Source organism: Prionailurus bengalensis, chromosome B1 (genome assembly GCF_016509475.1).
Source record: "Prionailurus bengalensis isolate Pbe53 chromosome B1, Fcat_Pben_1.1_paternal_pri, whole genome shotgun sequence".
Taxonomy (NCBI): Eukaryota; Metazoa; Chordata; class Mammalia; order Carnivora; family Felidae; genus Prionailurus; species Prionailurus bengalensis.
The window spans coordinates 165,793,395-165,814,458 of NC_057344.1; the positions used below are offsets into that span (position 1 = coordinate 165,793,395).

Here is a 21,064-nt window from a genome sequence, read left to right on the forward strand (position 1 = left end):
CCCCATGTTTCTTGATTGCCTTAGTGGTCTTATTTTTAATGTATGCATGTTTGAATAATTTGTAGTTATTCCTGACATAGAGTGAGGTATGGATCCGATTTTATTGTTTTTCTAGATACCAAGTGTCTATCTTTTCTGCATTGATTTGAGACGCCACTTTCCTTAGAAACACAACTCCTATGTTGCACTACATCTGGACTTACTACTTGCTTTCGTTGATCCTCTTGTCTATTTATGTGATGCCTTTATCTGTTTCAAATACTGAGGCTTTCTTTAGTGTGGCTCACCTCCCTCATTATTCTTTTTCAGAAATATTCTGAAGATACATTTTATACATATGAACTTCACAATTACTTTGCCCAGTTTATAAAAGCTTCCTACTGGTGCACTAAATTTACAGAGTAATTTAGGGAAAATTGTTTGGGCATTACAAATCAGTACAGTTTGGGGACCAATTGGTTCTGGGACCCACATATTAATTATTCATATAGAAAAAATTAAAACTAGGTCCCTACTTCAAGCAAAAATAAATCTTGGTGGATTGAAAACCAATGAGAGGAGGAAACATCTTTGTATTCTTTAGGAGCGTTTAAAATTTTTCTTCATTGGGGTGCCTGGGTGGCTCAGTTGGTTGGGCGTCCGACTTCAGCGCAGGTCATGATCTCACAGTCTGTGGGTTCGAGCCCCGCGTCAGACTCCGTGCTGATTAGCTCAGAGCCTGGAGCCTGCCTCGGGTTCTGCGTCTCCCTCTCTCTCTGCCCCTCCCCTGCTCATGCTCTGTCTCTCTCTGTCTCAAAAATAAATAAAAATATTTTAAAAATTAAATAAAATAAAATTTTTCTTCATTTAGCTCTCGCAAATTTTTAAGTTTATTTTAAGGTATTTTTTGTTGTTGTTGCTACTGTAAATGGGTGTATCTTTTTTTTTTTTTTAACCTGTGAAAAAACTTGAGTTTTGTGTTAATTTTGTAACTGATGACTTTGGTGAATTAAAAAAAAAATGTTTGTAGTAGTTTTTTAGTTGATTCTCCCGGGTTTCAGGTAGAGAATCTTATCAACAGCAAACAGTGATAATTTCAAACCCTCTTGTACAATTTACTTTAATTAAAACAATTTTTGGGGTGCCTGGGTGGCGCAGTCGGTTAAGCATCCGACTTCAGCCAGGTCACGATCTCGTGCTCCGTGAGTTCGAGCCCCGCGTCAGGCTCTGGGCTGATGGCGCGGAGCCTGGAGCCTGTTTCCGATTCTGTGTCTCCCTCTCTCTCTGCCCCTCCCCCGTTCATGCTCTGTCTCTCTCTGTCCCAAAAATAAATAAATGTTGAAAAAAAAATTTTTTTAAAAAAAAACAATTTTTTTGAGAGAGAGAGAGAGAAAGCATGTGTGAGCGAGCAGGGGAGGGGAAGAAGGAGAGAGAGAGGATCTTAAGCAGGCTACACGCTCGGGTCCGAGCCTGACACAAGGCTTGATCCCATGATTCTGGGATTACGACCTGAGCTGAAATCAAGAGGCAGACGCTCAACCAAATGAGCCACCTATGTGCCCTTCCTCTTTTACACTTTAATCCAGTATATCTTGTCTGTTTTTTTTTTTTTTTTTTTTTTTTTGTCTCTCATTTAATCGCATTAGCTAGTATCTCAGAGCAACATTAAACACCAGTGCTGACAGTGGGGTGTTTCTTTTTCCTGATTTTAGTTGGAATGATTTGCACCGAAAGCTTAATGCTGGACTTGGGACTAATGTAAATAAGGGCTATGGTAAGGAAGTGCATATATATTACTATTTTACTAAGAATTTAAAGACAGCTGAGGGGCGCCTGGGTGGCTCAGTCGGTTGGGGGGCCGACTTCGGCTCAGGTCGTGATCTCGCGGTCCGTGAGTTCAAGCCCCGCGTCGGGCTCTGTGCTGACAGCTCAGAGCCTGGAGCCTGTTTCGGATTCTGTGTCTCCCTCTCTCTGACCCTCCCCCATTCGTGCTCTGTCTCTCTCTATCTCAAAAATAAATAAACGTTAAAAAAATTAAAAATAAAATAAAATAAAGACAGCTGATACTAGAAATGGAAATTTTTCAAATGCCCTTTCAACATCTACGGTGATGTTTATGGGATTTTTATCCTCAGATCTATTAATAGGCTGAATTATATGAATAAAATCCCTGATATTCAAGTACTCTTGTATTCCTGTATGCAATCCCTCTTGGTCATGGTATGTTATTCTTTCCCCGTGTGATTGGACCCAGTTTCTTAGTATTCGGCTAGGATTTTTGTGTGGACACGAATGAGACTTGTTAGTAATTTTCCCTTTTTGTGCACAGTCTTTGCTGTGTTGTTGGTGTTGATAGTAAACCCACTTTATATAAAAATTTAGAAGTCTTTCTTTCCATGTGCTCTGGGATCATGTAATATTACAATGTGTCACTGTGATGTTTTTAATATTGCAGCTCTTTTAAAACCTCATCTGTTTTCCCGTTCAGTAGGTCTATTAACATTTCTAGATAGTCTGAAATCAATTTTGATAAATTTTGTGTTTTGCTACTTAATTACTCATTTCGTTCAAGTTCAAATGTGTGGAGTCAAGATGATTCTTTTATTTTATTTTATTTTTTTCTGGATCCTTGTGGCTTAGTTTTTGATAGATTTTCCCCATTATTTATTGGTTGGGTTGGTAAACAATTTATGTATTTCATTGTTTTTCCCTATATAACCAGATTTTGTATTTAATTACTATCTTAATTACACTGTTGCCTTTATAATTTGTTCCTTTCTGCTCTTGTCTTTATTCACTTTCTTCTTTTACTTTACTTGGTTCTTATCCTAAATGCTTAAGGTGGGTACATTTATTTTTGTATTTCCTTCATTTATTGATATAAATAATTAGACTGAGTACTATTTGAATAGCAGAGGTTCCAATATGTGGCGTTCCCTTATTATTTTCTAGATGTTTTCATTTTTATTTGGATTTCTTTGAGTTATATCAAAGAGAACTTTACCTAGTAGTAGCTTTCTCCTTTGGAGCTTGTTATGAATTCCTACTTTTATTGCTTTGTTGCCATGGTTGCTGTTTGTTCTCTTTCCACTTTGAAGAAGAGGTCACTACATATACAACTTTATTATATGCGTGTTATATATGCATATATATACTGTACATACAACTTTGCTTTTTTACCTCTTAGTCTTTTCCATTTGTGTCCCCTATGGTATGGAACACAATCCTTGGACATGGTAGGAATTCAATAAAAGCTAGATTTTTATTATTTAAAAAGTTTTTAAATGTTTATTTATTTTTGAGAGAGAGACAGAGACAGAGACAGAGCATGAGTGCCCAGAGAGAGAAGGAGACACAGAATCTGAAGCAGGCTCCAGGCTCTGAGCTGTCAGCCCAGAGCCCGACGCGGGCCTCAAACTCACAAACCATAAGATCATGACTTGAGCTGAAGTCGGACACTTAACTGACTGAGCCACCCAGGCGCCCCTAGATTTTGATTATTTTAAATGGTTATGAGAGTTTTTGGTTTGAAACTTTTGGCCAGAAAATGAGGCTCGTTCCTTGGTAAGCATCTGGAAGGAAGAGGAGACTCTGTTTGATGTATTGTGTTCACCTTGGGGGTCACACCATTGTGTTTGGTTTGGGCAGGTCTCAAGCAACGTATTGACACTTCATAAGTGTAAACTTTCACAGGTTTGGCAAGCTTCTGAGATATTTCCCCCTCCGCCAGGGTAACACTCGGTAAAGGTGAAAACTCTTTACGATATCAAACAAACAGCCCAAACCAAACAGTGCAACATTCAAAGTCATTGAAAACCAATTTACAGCTGTATTGGAGTTTCCCAGAGGATGTCTGTCAGGTGGAATCCAATTCATAACCTAACATCAACCTTACGATATTCTTCTCTCCTGCTGATTCTCTTCTCGTCTCTCCCATGAGAGTTGCTTCTCTCTGGCAGCAACTAAAATGGCTCCCCTGCCCTTCTTTCCAGACTCCCTCAAAGTTTATTCTCTTTCCATCCCTATCATGAATTCTGCTCACTTTGCCCATTTCCTGCCTTTCCAGATGTATTTCTCCCTGCTTCCTTCACTCCATCAGCCATGTTGTTCTTTTTCTTCCAAAATACCACCTGTCAATCTGTCTTTGAGTGCTTCCTATTCATCAGCTATTTTTATCTATTATCTTGACCAATATAACAAAAAATAACTAAATGGTGGGGTACAAGGTTGTCAAATGCAGAATTTTTCTCAGAGCAATCAGGAGCAAACTTGTAAAAACACTCATACTTTACAAATTCTTGTCCCAATTATATAGGGGTGATGTATGTATTTGTATACAATATAAATTATTTTATAGGTGTGACTTCTTCACATATAAGGGAGATAAGATTGCATATATTTGTGAAAACAATCTCATCCACTTACAGTAAGTCGGTACAGTTTGGATTTTGTTCCTGAGATGTACGTTTGTCTTTCTTCTTAGTGAGGAATAAATTTGTACACACAATGTCTTGTTTTGCAGTCTAAAGAAGGTGCATTTATTGTCAGAGATTCGAGACATTTGGGATCCTACACGATTTCTGTGTTTATAAGAGACAGAAGGTAAGCAATTTTTGTTTGATGTTGAATTATGTATTTTGAGGGGGGGGGGGAGAGTTCATACACATGCATGTGTGCGGGAGATGGGGCAGAGAGAGAGGGAGAGAGAGAATGCCCAGAAGGTTCCGTGCTATCAATACAGAGCCTGATGTGGGGCTCAAACTTACGAATTCTGATATCATGATCTGAGCCAAAATCAAGAGTCAGACGCTTAACCAACTGAGCCACCCAGGCGCCCTAGAGCTGGAAGGGAAGCAAGTGTGATTTTGTTCACTTTAGAGATAACAGTCCTTGGGACACTCTGTCTTACGGAGACACTGTCACATGGAGAAAGTGAAATCTTGGTATAGAAGCTTGCTGGCTTGGAAGTTAGTACAACCAATCTATTCAAGTTGCATCCCTAACCAGCTCTGTGTATGACATTGGATAAGTTATGTGACTTCTCCCATCTCTTTTTCTCAACTGTGAGGAAGTTGGCTTAGTTGTAGCAGACACTGGTGATGCTTTCCTCATATCCACTGGTTTACCTTGCGTTTACCTGTAGAGAGTTCTGCACTCAGCTCGCCTCCCATGCCTTTCTGCCTGAAGATGTTCTCTGGCTGTGGGAACTCGTGGTCCCCATGGGTAGACGGGAAGTGCCTGAGAGTTAGCATCCTAGGAGTGCCCCTCTATCAATGAGGAATGGAAGATTAGCTCCTCAGCTGCTTTGCACTTTAGTGGGGCAACTCTCAGATGTGTTCCACAGTCTCTCATAGCTTTCCAGAGCCCTAGGAACTCATCGTAAACTTGCTCATCAATACACCCTCTATCGGCTTTCCCCCTTTCTTTGTTTCCTATATCCTTGCATCCCTCACAGTGCGTTCATTCATTTATTGAACTGATACTTGATATTCAGCAAATGTGTATAAGTGTCCCTAGTGGGCTCTACTTTTTCGGACATTGGAGTTGTCAATCAGACAACTTTGGCTGAAGTTATGTTCGAATCTAAGGCCCCAATAAGATAGCTAAGGCATTTACCCAGGGGTAGTGAGGCATCTGTTGAATCCAACCCACTCTGCAGTGTATAGTGTTTGTAAGATAAAAGTTTTACAGGCGGAGTCCCTGTTGCTTAATGAACTGACTTCGTTCCAAACGGATCTTTTGCTTATTTACTAATTCACATTTTATTGATTGTAGAAATATGGAGGCTACCATCAAACATTATCAGATTAAAAAGAACGACTCAGGACAGTGGTACGTGGCTGAAAGACACCTCTTTCAGTCAATCCCCGAGTTGATCTGGTATCACCAACACAATGCAGCAGGTAAGTCAGGGGCAACAGGCTGGGAGAGTCAGCGAGCCAGGCCCCAGACAGGCAATGCATCTGTGGTCTCAGACACTTAACAGGAGCAAATGCCCCTGCAGAAATATGTGAGAGCCTGAAATACAACCGGTATTCTGAACAATTCTCCTTATTGATGCTTCTTTGTTTTCATAGTCAGGCGACAAGAGGTAAGTTGATTCTTTACATTTCTGCCAAGTTAGAAAAATGATAGATGGCAGAGAAGCAAAAGGCAATTTAATTATCAGTGCATTTGTTTCTGAAATTTATACACGGCTAAATGTAATAGAATTTCAAATATCCTAAATAGTCATGCTTCCTTCTCTTTGCCCCCATAAGTTTGCTCTCTACTTCAGTTGTATAGACAATTACCCTTAAATAGCTCATTCTCTGTTCTTTCTTATTTGGAGGACAGAAAAAATTATATAGGATGCAGCCCTTAAATTACAACGTGGCTTAAATAGGCAGAAGCATCATGGAACCCCCGTCCCCAGGTGTTCTTTACAGTAGTTGCTATTTTTGCAAACATATCATCAATGGAAAGATACAGGATTCCAGTAAGTTCCACCGCAATTTCCATCACAGCTCTGGCCTTCAGCCCTCACCCAACCTGTATTGGACCACTTTGAACTCATAGGGGGATCTTCTTACCTCAACGTTATGGAATTTGGAACCCACTGTAACTTTTCATGTTGTTTTGACTTCTGGTCTTACAATACTTTTTAAGATTTCTCTCATGAAAAGTTGTGTTGACACACACACAAAAACATCCCTTTTGGAAAGTGGCCACTTTTCCTTGACACTAGTTCTAAATACCAAGAATAAGTCCAAGGAAATTTTTATCCATTTATGGGATGAGTCTGCATGGATATTCCAGATGGTCATTGGGGGTTTGGTTAGAGAGGAAGTAGCAGCGAGGCTGAGTGGGGCGAGGGAGGACATATTTGTGTCTAGAGATGGAAACCCTTAGAATAAGGAGATCAGTTCTGAGTTTTTTTTCTTCATACTCCTCTTTCCCTTCCCTTCAAAGACAAAATTTGAGAAACAGAGTGGTTATGGTGGTAAGGTTAAAAGAAAGATACTAAGGTAGCTCAGGATGTGCTGACATGAGAAGATGTTAGTGATAAGTTGTTTAGTAAAGAGAAAAAAAGTGCAAAGCAGTCTATGAGAATATAGTGCCGCTTTTGTAACAGAAGATTTAAAAATATGTATGCGTAGAAAAATTCTGTTAAATTTTATGTAATAATTTTCAAACTAACAAGATTATAACAGACTACAAACTTAATGCTTACCTCTGGGGAACGACACTGGGGGTAAGGAAAACTTTGATTTTCTGCCGTATAGATGGCTTTAAGGTTTGGTATTTTCGTTTGAATGGACATAAATTATTCTTATAATGTATCAAATACCACACGGATCATCTTTAAAAGATCAAGCGAAACATCAAGAAAAGCAACACTTACAACTATGGCTGCTGCTTATTAGAGAGAAAAGAAAGCAAAAAAGATATAAGAAAACAAGAAAAGAAGGATGATAAGAGGAGAGCCCTGGGAACGCAGACATAGCTGGCATTTACTGAAGACTTAATTTGGACCCGACCCTGTTCTGAGTGCTTTCATGTGTATTTATTTATTTAATCTTCAGAACAACCCTATGAAGTAGGTTCTGTCAGTATCTCGATCTTACAGATGAGGAAACGGAGGGATGAGTTGTACTCAAGATTGCATAGTTAATAATTGTGCTGAGATTTGAACTCAAAAAAAAAATCTTTGAAACAGTTGGAACCATCGAACCCCCTGGCTCCACAGTCTGCACTAAATGACTGCTGTATCCTCCAGAAAGAGACGAACCATACCATTGGAGGGTACTTTGGAGGGCCAGTTTCAGAAAAGGCTGTGAATCAGAGCCCATGACTATCCTGTCTACTTGTTGACTTCTGGTCAATTTGGTTCATGACAATCTGTCTCTTTGCCAGAAGCAGGGACAATGCCACGAGAGTGACAGACTTCTTGCTGTCAAAGAGAGAGACTATCATTAAACCACTGGTAGTAAATCACAGAATAAAAATGTTTAGCAAATAAGAATCTTGAAATTAGAGGGAAGTGTTAGGATCGCAAAGAAATTCCTCATTATGTTCCTTATTTGGACAATGTGTTATAGAGTCCCAGCTTGATGAGGGCTCTAACCTCAATTAGGTCTTCAAAGTCACTGGTTAATATCCTTTCCAGCTTTCTCTTCAAACTTCTACCGTTCTCCTCTAGACTCCTTCTCCAATATTATCCACTGCCCTGTCAGCAAATCCCTAGCTGTCCACTTCATTAAGAAAACTGAAGCCAGCAGACAGGAGCTCCCTCAGGCTTACCCTCCTCCCCTCACTCCCTCCAGGAGTGGTTGGGACAAGCCTGTGCCCCTGTTCCCTCCATTCCTCTCCTGCTGGGACCAACCACCGTCTCCCCTTCCTTTCTCTCCTGTATCTCTTACATTTCCTCTGAACTTCTCCCTTTAGACTGGAAACGTGCTTAAGGCTTTATTATTCAAAAAGCAAAAAACCCCAAGCCCTCCCTTGGTCCTTTCTTCTTCTTTTCGACATTACTCTTCTAAGTCATGCTTTTTGGAAAAATATGTCCACATCTACCGTCTCCACTTGCTCATTTCCATTTGCTTTTTTTTTTGAGAGAGAGAGAGAGATTGAGAAAGAGAGAGAGTGCAAGAGTGTGAGCAGGGGAGGGGCCGAAGGCAGAGGGAGAGAGAGAGTGTGAAGCAGGCTCCACACCCAGTGTGGAGTCCCACGTGGGGCTCAATCTCATGACCAGAGATCATGACCTGAATCGAAATCAAGAGTTGGACGCTCAATAGACTGAGCCACCCAGGTGCTCCATTTGCTTTTTAAACACGTGCAATGTAGCTTCTGCTTCCATTGCCCTATGTTTTACCAGTGATGCCCGTATTGACCTATAGGGTGATGCTTTTTAGTTCTTGTATTTTCAAGCCCTCTCTGCTATATTTGGCAGTGTCACCCCTTGAAACTCCCTACTTCCCAGATACTTTGACCCTGCGCTTTCTTGTTCTTGAACTCAGATATTCCTTAGAGGTCTTCCCAATGAGTCTTAATTCTACTCTTCTTTAAACATTGGTGTCTGCAGGGATCTGTCCCCAATCACTTCTCTTCTCACCCTAGACATTTCCCTTGGCAGAATTCTTCTGCCTGGTAGTCCTAGGCACTTGCAATCCCACAGGCCCTGAACTTCAGTGATGAGATGGAACTTGTCATCTTAATCACTGCTTTCCCTCCAAACCTGCTCCGCTTCCTGTTGTCTGTCTCAGATGATGCTGTCATCATTCTGTCCGTTACAGGGGCTGGAAACATAGGAGTCTCAAGAGATGCTTGCATTCTCCTTGATAGATAGCTCTTTCTCCTCCTCCTCCTCCTCCCCTTCCTCCTCCTTCTCCTCCTTCTCTTTCTTCTCAGTCATTAGAAAGCTTGTTTTATTGAAGTGTGGTTGCCATACAGTAGTATATTCGATTATGTAACGTAGTGATTGAACATTTGTATAAATAACAAAGTGATCACCACAATAAATCTAGCTACCGTCTGTCTTTGAGGTCGACCTAGAAGAGTGTCTTGCACACAGTAGGCACTGAGTGATGCTTCTTTCTGTTCTTATACTGGCCAAGTTTGTTTCTTTTAGCCTTTGCACATGCTGTTCCATCTGCCTGGAATGTTTTTCCTCCTAATCTTTGTAAGACGGTTCCTTGTCAATGAAAGTCAGCATAGCTGCCATCTTGTCAGAAGGGCCTTCCCTGAGCACCCATTCAATAGAAGCTCTGTTGCAGGTACTCTGCGTGTACTCATCTTCTGCTTTCTCTTGTGTGTGCATGCATTTGTTTATTTTCTCTTCCCCCACTACAATGTAGGCTCTGTGGGAGCAAAGAACATCACTGTCTTAGTCACTGCTGTCTCCTACCAGTTAGTTAATGGTTGGTGCAAAGCAGGCCCCAAAGAAATATTAGTTAAAGAAATAATTAATGCTTGTTGAACTAAATGAAATTGATGATACAGAATACTACATACGGACCCAATCAAAAGAAGTCTCATTTACTCTACCATTTTTTTTTTTTTTTTAGAAAAAAACAATTCTTGAAAAGTAGGGTTAGGAAATGGGTCCACTTCAATACTACTGGTGGTTGAATGAATTAGTGCGTTTTTTTTTTTATACATGCTTTGATCAAGAAGTCACATTTTCAGGAATTTATTCTAAGATGATAATTTGAGAGGTACATAAAAATTTATGTTCAAAACATACAGCGTCTTTTACAATAGTGAAATTTTAGAAAAAGCTCTGTTTATAGTTATTAATATATATCAATGACATATTGAGTGTTTTTACAGCTTATAGCAAAACATTCACTTTTCTGTGAAACATTGGGTGCATATATGCTTTCAAATACAAATTTGGAGGTTTTTGCAAAGGTGTTCACCAGAATGATAATGATGTAGCTCTGGTATATCATGTATAATGTGTGTCCAAATATTATTTTGTGAAAATGGGGAAAATAAACAAATAGATCGATGTAAATACTGTTTTTTTTTAAATTTTGGCCTAATTTATTTGAAGAATGGCACTGTCTTCTACTGTATTTGCTTTCTTTTTTTCTTTTATATTAGTAACTAGACTTGAAATACTGATTCCTCTTCCTCCCCAGGTCTCATGACCCGTCTCCGCTACCCAGTTGGACTGATGGGCAGCTGTTTGCCAGCCACAGCGGGTTTCAGCTATGGTAATGTATGCACGTGGACTCAAGTGCAGCCTCAAATCTGGGAAAGAATCTCCCCCAAGTTCCCTCGGCGTTCTTTAAATTCTTAGCTTTTCTGAGATACCTAGATAGGTTTCTTCTCAAAGTTGGAATCCTCCTTCTGAGATAGTGAAGTATATGCATCTCCTAAGAGCAACTTGAACTTTGGCAAGAACCATTTCGATATTGCTTCAAATTTCACTGTACATTAGCAGGCGCTCTTTTGGTACATTAGAATTCTTTTTATTTGGGTGTTTGAGTTATTGCTCTCTGGGTACAAGCGTGGCTGGGAAATGACTGCTTCCCAAGAGAACCTGCTAAAAAGACCTGCTAAATGTCTCCTCTTCCCCTTTTAAAAATAGAACTTGTAGAAAGTTTGATTCGAACCATTTTCTAGCAAATGAGTATTTGCAAATCTGTTGAGAATAAATAAGAGCCAAAGAATTCTGTTTTGTAATTTGGTGACCCAATGTTCCCTTACATTCCTCTCATTAGTGTGAATCAGAATGTACTGAGAAGCCGGTAAGATAATTATATCACGTAACGGGTAACCAGGACCCAGGGTCTCTATTTTAATTGGGATGGGAGAGTGATTTCAGGGTATTAGGGATGCCTAGGTTATTCTCTGTCCCTAAATGCAATGTACATAATAAAAGTTCTGTGCCATTAGCAATTTATTTAAGTTAAGCATTAAGTTTTAATTTTTAAAAAATAAACTTTTCAAAAAATTTTTTAACATATAGAACAGTGCACAACTCATAACTCTATAGCTCACTTAGCTTTGCCTGGTTTTGATTACTTTATCTAAATGGAATAAGGCACCATACACAATAATACACAGTACCGTGTATTGTGTCTGGCTTCTTCCTCTTCACCCATGGTGTTGGGTGTGGTTGGCTCATCTCCGTGGTGGTGCGGTATGACATTGCGTGACTATACCACAGTGGATTTACCCATCCTTCTTTAGATGACCATTTGGCTTGTAACCAATTTTTACCACATAAATAATATCATTATGAACATTCTTGCATGTCTTTTGATGAGGTTCAGTAGTCATGTAAGCTCCACCAATGTTGGATATATACTTAAGAGTGGAATTACTGGGTCATAGAGCGTGTACCCATTCAGATTTAGTTAGTTTTCCAAACAGCTTATACCAAACTACACTTCAATCAATAGCATATGGGAGTTCCAGGTGCTCCACACCTTTGCCCTTGCTAATGTTTAGTCATTCCTGTGGATTCTTTTCTTTGGTTTTCACGTTAGCCAATCTGGCATGTGTAGTAATCGTATCTCATTGTGGTTTAAATTTGCATTTCCCTGATGACTAATTATTTTGATCAATTTAGTGGCCATTTGGGTATACCCTCTTGTGAGAGCATACTCTATTCAAGTTTTTTAACTCTTAGAAATATAATTATCTGCCTTTTTCTGATTTTTTTTTTCATATTCTGAATACGAATTCCTTACTGGCTATGCATTTTAGAAATATCTTCTCCCAATATGTGGCTTTCCTTTTCACTCTCTTTTTAAAAAAATTTTAAAATACTTATTTATTGGGGCGCCTGGGTGGCGCAGTCGGTTAAGCGTCCGACTTCAGCCACGTCACGATCTTGCGGTCCGTGAGTTCGAGCCCCGCGTCGGGCTCTGGGCTGATGGCTCAGAGCCTGGAGCCTGTTTCCGATTCTGTGTCTCCCTCTCTCTCTGACCCTCCCCCGTTCATGCTCTGTCTCTCTCTGTCCCAAAAATAAATAAACGTTGGAAAAAAAATTAAAATACTTATTTATCTTTAAGAGAGAGAGGGGCAGGGGCAGGGCAGGGGCAGAGAGAGAGAGGGAGACACAGAATCCGAAGTCGGCTCCAGGCTCTGAGCTGTCAGCACAGAGCCCAATGAGGGGCTTGAGCTCAGGAACTGAGAGATCATGACCTGAGCTGAAGTTGGATGCTCAACCGACTGAGCCACCCAGGTGCCCCATTCCTTTTCACTCTCTTAATGGGGTGTATTTGATAGAATTTTTATGAAGTGTAATTTGTCAATATTTTCCTTTATGGTTATATTATGTTGAATAAATTCTTGCCAATATCAAGGTCATAAATATATTCTCCCATGTTGCTTTTATGTATTTATTAAAAAAATTTTTTTTCTCATGTTACTTTTAAAACACCTGCTACTGAGAACAAACTGAAGGTTGATGAGGGGTGGGAGGGAGGAGAGGGTGGGTGATGGGTATTGAGGACGGCACCTTTTGGGATGAGCACTGGGTGTTGTATGGAAGCCAGTTTGACAATAAATTTCATATATAAAAAAAATAAATAAAATAAAAAATAAATAAAACACCTGCTATCCGGAGGGAGAGCACTTTGCAAAGTTGGCCTTTACAACTCTTTAAACTGCATTATTCTAAAGTTCCAGCAGATGGCGGTGTTGCAATATAAAAGGAGATACTAAAACGGATTGTCAAGAGGGTTGTTTTATTTTTATTTTTTGTTAATTGATAACGAAATTTGTGTGTGTGTGTGTGTGTGTGTGTGTGTGTGTTTTCTTCACTTTATTTTTTTATTTTTTTGAGATTATTTTTATTTTTATTTATTTTTTTAAATATAATTTATTGTCAAATTGGCTTACATACAACACCCAGTGCTCATCCCAACAAGTGCCCTCCTCAATGCCCATCACCCATAAGTGGGTTAATTTAAAAACAGTTCTTTTTTCTTCATTTACTTCTATGGAAGTCAAATATACCATACCACAAATTTCACTTCAAACATAGATACATGTGAGTTAGAATCCTAAACACTGGCCTTATTTATTAGATGAATTTGTTAGACTTTTTCCTAAGGAGAAAACACCAAGGCAGAAAAGCCCTTTGGGGGTGGGAGTGGGCAGAGGAACAACAGAAGGAGGTGAAATGGGGGGGACTGGGGGGGGACCAAATGTTATGTGCCTCACAAGTTTACTCAGCAGGACAAAACCAGATGGGGACATACATATCTTAGGGCCCAGGTGTAGTTTTGGTAGGTTTGTTTTAGAAAGGCAAAGTGTTGCATTTCATCCTGTGTCCCTCTGGAAAGAGAACGTATGTTTTGATATCCATCATTCCTCTTTAAGTAAGTCAAGTTTATATCTTGAAGCTTGAATTCTGGAATTACACATGAAAACCACAGTGAGGGTATTAAAAATGGTTACTGTTCCGTTCCACTCATTTATAACATTTTTAACCTCTTTGTAAAAGAATAGAATAGGTCTAGATAATTCCTAAATCTTTTCCAGCTCTAAAAATTTCCCCTACTTGTAACATGGATGTTTTACTTTTCTAGAAAAGTGGGAGATAGATCCCGCTGAGTTGGCGCTTGTGAAGGAGATTGGAAGCGGTCAGTTTGGAGTAGTCCATTTGGGGCAATGGCGAGCACACATCCAGGTAGCTATCAAGGCCATCAGCGAAGGCTCCATGTCTGAAGAAGACTTCATTGAAGAGGCTAAAGTGATGACGTAAGTACAAGCAACACCCAGATCAATTTCATGCAACATTCTGGTGTTATGGAAAGAACACGGAGTTTGGAGCAGTTACACCTGGATTTGTGTCACAACTCTGCCCAAGCTAGTTGTGTGACCTGAGCAAATTATTTGACCTCTGTGTGACCTGAGTGAGTTATTTCACCTTTCCGAGCCTCAGTTTCTTCACCTGTAAAATGGGGATAACAATACCTTCGTTACTGCATCAACATGTGAATTAAGTGAGATAATCCATGAAAGTGACAAGTCCTTACAGGACTTTCTTTTTTGCTTTTCCTGGAAGCAAAAATGTTGATTTTGTCTAAATGGCAATATAAGGGTCAAGTATTTGCTTTCAGAGAATTTAAGAATCCTGAGCTCTAACAGAAGTGGCTCTTTGTGGCCCCCTGGGCACTGCTCCTGACTTCTGTGATTTCTCAGATCAGCATTTTGACTTAGTTGAATATGTGTCTTACATCTGTAATCTGGGTTGGATCAGGACAAGCCGATAATTTGGTATAAAGAAAGTATTTGTGCAACAATGGGGAGTAGCATTGTGGTGAAAAATGAAAACCCCAGATGGTGTCACCTCGATTCTGTTCTCCAAAGCAATTACGTTCTGTTCTAAACTTGCAGACCTCAATGGAAAACAAGCAAACAAACAAAGAAACCAGCATCGATAACTGGACCCATTCGCCTTTAAAGACAGAGCAATGCTGCCTCTTGGAGCTCTCAACCCATACCCCAAGTGTCCTATCGAAATATTCTTCCCATCCACGTATAGTAAAATTAATTTCAGGAGAAGTTATATTAAACACACTTTCCAGTCATAGCAGCTCCCCAAAGATGATTTCGTGCCCCTAGATTACCCCAGGCAGCTATCTGTCTGGAATGTGTTCCCTGATACCATTGGCATCAGACCCTAGTTTTCCTGTATCTGAAGGAGAGACAAAACATTATATTCCTCTGTGTTGATTAGATAGGTGTGATAAGAAAAGAAAGACTGGGAGACATGTGGTTCAGGGGAAGTCGAAGCCTATACTGGAATTCCTAGGAAATGTAAGAATTAGAGATGTCCAATGTCACGTTGAGAGGATTCTTGAAAGGTTCAAGCCCTACTGGGCATTTGGGGTTAAGGTTGTTGGGGAAGATGTTTTGAAGACAGTGGAAGATCCATGGAGTGGGGGAAATAACGATAGCTCCAGGAAGTTTACAGAGGCAGGAATGAAGCTAAGGGCTTATTTTTAAGTCAGTTCAGGTGAACATAATGTACTGTTGGGTTTGAACAGTCTGTTTTTTCCTGATGTTTTTAAAGTGAGGCAGAAAAATTTCCTTCTAACATCCTGTTGCAAATACAGTCATCTTTAAAAAAGTATATACTGACACGCATTGAGCTCTGTGAAGCATACACATCTTAGTAATATAGTAGTACCTCCTTTTTGTAAGTGTGTAGTTTAAATGTCACCTCCTCCAGGATGTCTCCTCTGCCATGTTTGATTGGCTTTCTACTATATCACCTGTGTTAGTTCATCAATGTATTTGTTGCTGCTCCAGTGATCTTGCTAAACAAACATAGTGTAATGTTTCAATTCTCAGATGTTTGTATGTGGGTGTCAGTGTGGTGGTTTTCTTATGGCAAGTTAATGTTCCATTTTAAGAATGACTTTCCCGCCATTATTCTGCATACATGTAAATTGCATCCCTTAACTGAAAGTATACTTTATGAATTAGAAAGATAAATCAGACAAAATATACGTATTTAAGATACATATCTACAGATGAAAATCATGTATAGATTCTCTGAATGTCTTTTTTCTACTGACTGGAAGTGTTTTTGCATGCTACTTATATGGTAAGATGTCAATTAATCACTCACATACATTATTTTAAGGTAAATAATCCTCCCAAGTCATTGATTTTATTTTACCTCTATAAATGAAAAGGGGTAACATTTCAACTTATTTCTGAGAAATTGGCTTGTTACACATCTTCTAAAATTATAAACAGAGAAATTGGCTTGTTACACATCTTCTAAAATTATAAACAGAGAAATTGGCTTGTTACACATCTTCTAAAATTATAAACATTAACTTGAACATTATTTTCCATGATTGAATGCTACATACTCCAGAAGAAACAGTAAACTTTTGAAGTTTAGATAACTAAAGAATTCTGTATTTTATTTTATTTTATTTTTCCTGTATGTATTTTAATAGGCAACTTTCAAGGGTGTGTGTGCGTGTGTGTGTGTGTGTGTGTGTGTGTGTGGTGATTGGATTGCTGAATACAGAGAAGGGTTTCATGTTGGTAGGTATTTTTCAGTCTCCAACTTTGTCTGAAATTTTTTTTTTTAAATGCCTTTATTCTTTATCATTTAATTTTCTTTCTTTCTTTCCCTTCTTCCTTTTCTTTCTTTCCTTCTTTCTTTCCTTCTTTCCTTCCTTCCTTCCTTCCTTCTTTCCCCCTTCCTCCCTTCCTTCTTTCCTTCTTTCCTCCCTCCCTCCCTCTCTTTCTTTCTTTCTTTCTTTCTTTCTTTCTTTCTTTCTTTCTTTCTTTCTTTCTTTTTCTTTCTTCTTTCTTTCTTACGCATCAATCACTGTTTCCTCCCTTCTGTCTGTATGGAAATTTTGCCTGAGCAGCCGCAGTTAGAAAAGTTGAAACCTCAGGAACAGGAACTCTTGCAAAGACCTGAGCAAGACCTGAGCAAGACGAGGAGGCAAGGGGCTTACAGGATGGAAAGCAGAAAAAAAACAATATGGGAGCACGTAATATTCTGTAGGGACTTGGGAAGTACCGCTTGAACTCTTGACCCCACTTATCCAGCGCGCACGGTGGAAAGGAAACTTCCACGTTCTCTGGGGCTGGGTTTTTCGCGTATCTCGTTGTTGACAATAATGCAGAGTTGGTACATTTCACCAACGGAGTCTAAGCGCTTCGAATCGCCGACACGAATCCGCTCACGGGCGCGTGTGTGCTCTTCCTCATCAGGAAATTATCGCACTCAAGGCTGGTCCAGCTGTACGGAGTGTGCGTTCAGCAGAAGCCCCTCTACATCGTGACGGAGTTCATGGAGAACGGCTGCCTGCTGAGCTATCTCCGAGAGAGGAGGGGAGCGCTGCGGAAGGAAATGCTGCTGAGCATGTGCCAGGATGTCTGTGAGGGAATGGAGTATCTGGAGAGGAGCCGCTTTATTCATCGGGATTTAGTAAGTACCCCGCAAACTCGCTGATGTTTTACGTGTGGCCTTTCGGAAGATCAGGACACTTGAGGACTTTCAATATTTAATTTTACTTATTTATCTTTAAATATGTATTTATTTATTTTGAGAGAGAGAGACAGAGAGAGAGAGAGAGAGAACATTACTGGGGGGGGGGGCAGAGAGAGAGAGAGGGAGAGAGAGAATCCCAAGTAGCCCCCGCACTGTCAGCACAGAGAGCCCTGCGGGGCTTGAACCCATGAACCCTGAGGTCATGACCTGAGCCCGAAATCAAAAGTTGGATGCTTAACCAACTGAGCCACCCAGGCTCCCCAAGGACTTTGAATGTTTTCGATAAAATACCTTTGGCTTCATTTCTAAATGCTTTCCTATTCATGTAATTCTCTGGGACATGTGGCTTTCTTTTTAATTACTCATTAATGCTGCAGCCAAGTAAGGTGTTACTCTAAATATGCCTGGAACTGATGAACTACCACACTGACCAACCAACCAAAGCGAATTTACTTTTCTTTCCTGTCGCCTTCCCTGTCTTCTTCCATTGCTTCCACTTTTCTTCCTTTCAACCAATGATCAAATACGGATTGAATGGCAGTATATGCCAGGCCCGCGGCCGGGCACTGGAGAACAGCCAGGGATGAAACTGCCCCCACGTGGGGGTGCTTTGGTTGTCACAGTATCGCAGTGGCATTGCCGGCTCGACTGAGGAGGATGAGAAATGCCAAATCATTCTGTTCTGTGATACTCGGAACATTATGTCCTAAAAAAACAAACAAACAAAAAATGCAAGCTTGTCTTGCCCCAAATGCTAATGGCTCTGCTTTCCTGCCTTGCTACCTTGCCTGGAAAAACATTTTGTATCCACTCCATATTTATTCATGATGTTCACACTATTCCTTCCCTGCCTTTCCATGTCTCATTTCTAAGTCCAAAAATTAACCCCAAGGAGAACTTGAGAATCTGTGAGATGTCACTGGTATCATCACCGAGGGGGTCATCCTGTACTTCCTCCCGTGACCAGGGGGACTTTATTATCTATCATTCAGGCTAGAGCATTCTGGGGAGAGAAAGGAGGCATAATTTCATTGGCCTTAGCACACTTATTGCTGGACGTACAGGTGACGAAAAATTCTCATGGCATTTATTATTTACCACTTCCTATAATAGTTAATTGTTCACATTGTTTATACAACTATTAGACTCTAATTTCCCTGATATCAATGCCTAGACTTCTGAGCTGTGATGAGAACACAGAGTACAGAGCAATTTTCTCAGATTTAGCTGTGCCTTAGAATCACCTGGGAACTTCTAAAACATCACGATACCCAGGCCATGCCCCAGACCAATTAAATCAGACCCTCTGGGGGTAGAATCTAGCCATAAATATTTTTTGAAAATTTCCCTGGTGAGCTCAGTGCGTAGCCAAGATTCACAACCAGTGCTCTAGAGCTAGACTGCCTGGGTTAATATCTCACCTTTGTTTCTTACTATCTGTGTGAGGTTGGGCAAACTCGTTAACTAGTACAGTGGTATTAATTATAGCAGCTTCCTCCTATGGGCTTGTTGGGGGAATTATATGCATTAATATGTGTAGGCCCTTCCACCTGCTCCTGGCATAGAGCAAGCTCAGCAATGCTAACTATTGCTATTCCAGAGCTACATTATCATTTTGTATCCCTCGTGGCGCATTTCCCCATCTTCAGTACGTAGTAGCTATCGAGCAAATTTTTGAATGGATGGATATAGCATGAATTCCACCTAGCTTACTTTCCTAGTCTCTGCAGGTTGGTCTTTTCTGACAGGGAGTAGAATTCAAAACTCAGTCACTCTGTTTGTTCCAAAGTGGCTTCTCTCAGGTCCTCCTATCCTTGCTTTCTTCCTCGATTGCTTTCTTTTGTGTTCTATTCCACTTACCTTCATGCCAGTTAAAATGTATCAGTTAACCAGGAGTCTTTTCCCTGTCAAGGGCTTGCTTTGTGGTTTGGCTTTGAGATCCTTGCTGGTATTTGTGAAACTCTTCCAAATTGACTCCTCCTAGCTTACCATTTTTAGTTCCTTGCCTTTGTTTTTGGACTAGCTGACCCACATATGAGCTTAGAAGAGAAAAAAAAAAAAAAAAAAGATCAAACAGTGATTGATTTACATGAGGCTAAATACCAAATCAGTGATTTTCTTTGACTAAGCTCTCTGAAAATGGATTATTTTGGCATCAAATACATTGTCTCTGCATTATTTAAAAATACACATTTATTTTATTTTATTTATTTATTTATTTTTTTAATTTTTTTTTCAACGTTTATTTATTTTTGGGACAGAGAGAGACAGAGCATGAACGGGGGAGGGGCAGAGAGAGAGGGAGACACAGAATCGGAAACAGGCTCCAGGCTCCGAGCCATCAGCCCAGAGCCTGACGTGGGGCTCGAACTCCCGGACCGCGAGATCGTGACCTGGCTGAAGTCGGACGCTTAACCGACTGCGCCACCCAGGCGCCCCTAAAAATACACATTAATTTTAATGCCAGGATTCATAGTTTAACATCTCTTTGATTTAGTCTCCCCATTTATCAAAGATACTTCTTGCGAATAATTAAAAACTTTTAGAAGAAAAAGTATTAAAATTTCTTTTTCTTTTTCTTTTTGTTGTTTCTTTGAAGCATCATTAAAATCCATCACGTAAGGGCAGATATATTGAGTCATATGTGGCATTGACAGGTGTCACCATAAAAATAAAATGGCTGCTCATACAGGAAAGTAGTGTGGGGGTCCAAATAAACTAAGAAAAAGGAGAGTAGAAACTCTTGAAAGAAAAAACTATCTTCAAACTTGGATTCCTTTCTTCTTTTTATAGGCAGCAAGGAATTGTTTGGTCAGTGCTGCAAGTATAGTAAAAATATCGGACTTTGGAATGACGAGGTACGTGATATATATATATTTTTTGTTTGTTTGTTTACGCATAAGAGGGAATCTTATATCTGTCTACTGACAAACTGAAAATGTTAATAGAATTTTTTTTTTCCTGTGAGGAAAGTATTGATGTGGTTGTTAGGCCTGTTGCCCTGCTTTGAATTTTAGGACATAAACCAATTTTAGCTGTGAGTTAAATGGATATTTTGGACTATTTTTATATTTTTTCAGGTCATTTTCAGGCATATCTTAAAATTTATAATATTTCTCAATCTACTCATCATCATAAAAAGGTTAAAAAAAAAGTTTTTCTGGGGCGCCTGGGTGGCTCAGTCGGTTGAGTGGCCGACTTCAGCTCAGGTCACGATCTCGCGGTCCGTGGGTTCGAGCCCCGCGTCGGGCTCTGGGCTGATGGCTCAGAGCCTGGAGCCTGCTTCCGATTCTGTGTCTCCCTCTCTCTCTGCCCCTCCCCCATTCATGCTCTGTCTCTCTCTGTCTCAAAAATAAATAAAACGTTAAAAAAAATTTTAAAAAAAGCTTTTCTGATATATGTATATTTCTGAAAGAAAAAAAGAATAAATTTGTTTAGCTCTGATTTTTCTGTGTCATCATCATGCATTTCTTTTTGTTGTTGTTGTTGTTAGTTTATTTATTTTTCCAGAGAGACAGCAGGGGAGGGACAGAGAGAGAGAGGAAGAGAGAGAGAGACAGAGGGAGAGAGAGAATACCAAGCAGGCTCTGCACTGTCAGCACAGAGCCT

At 39.9% G+C, this 21,064-nt stretch overlaps 1 protein-coding gene across 1 annotated transcript in view; it reads left to right on the forward strand.

The window, feature by feature from the left end:
• The window catches only part of TXK (TXK tyrosine kinase), a 46,758-nt gene that overhangs the window by 17,679 nt on the left and 8,015 nt on the right, over positions 1-21,064 (forward strand). Inside the window, exons 6-11 of the mRNA XM_043572718.1 lie at positions 4,502-4,581; positions 5,755-5,882; positions 10,605-10,679; positions 14,013-14,184; positions 17,176-17,392; positions 20,249-20,313. Of these exons, the coding sequence (XP_043428653.1) occupies positions 4,502-4,581; positions 5,755-5,882; positions 10,605-10,679; positions 14,013-14,184; positions 17,176-17,392; positions 20,249-20,313 (737 nt within the window). The remainder of the gene's footprint in view (positions 1-4,501; positions 4,582-5,754; positions 5,883-10,604; positions 10,680-14,012; positions 14,185-17,175; positions 17,393-20,248; positions 20,314-21,064) is intronic.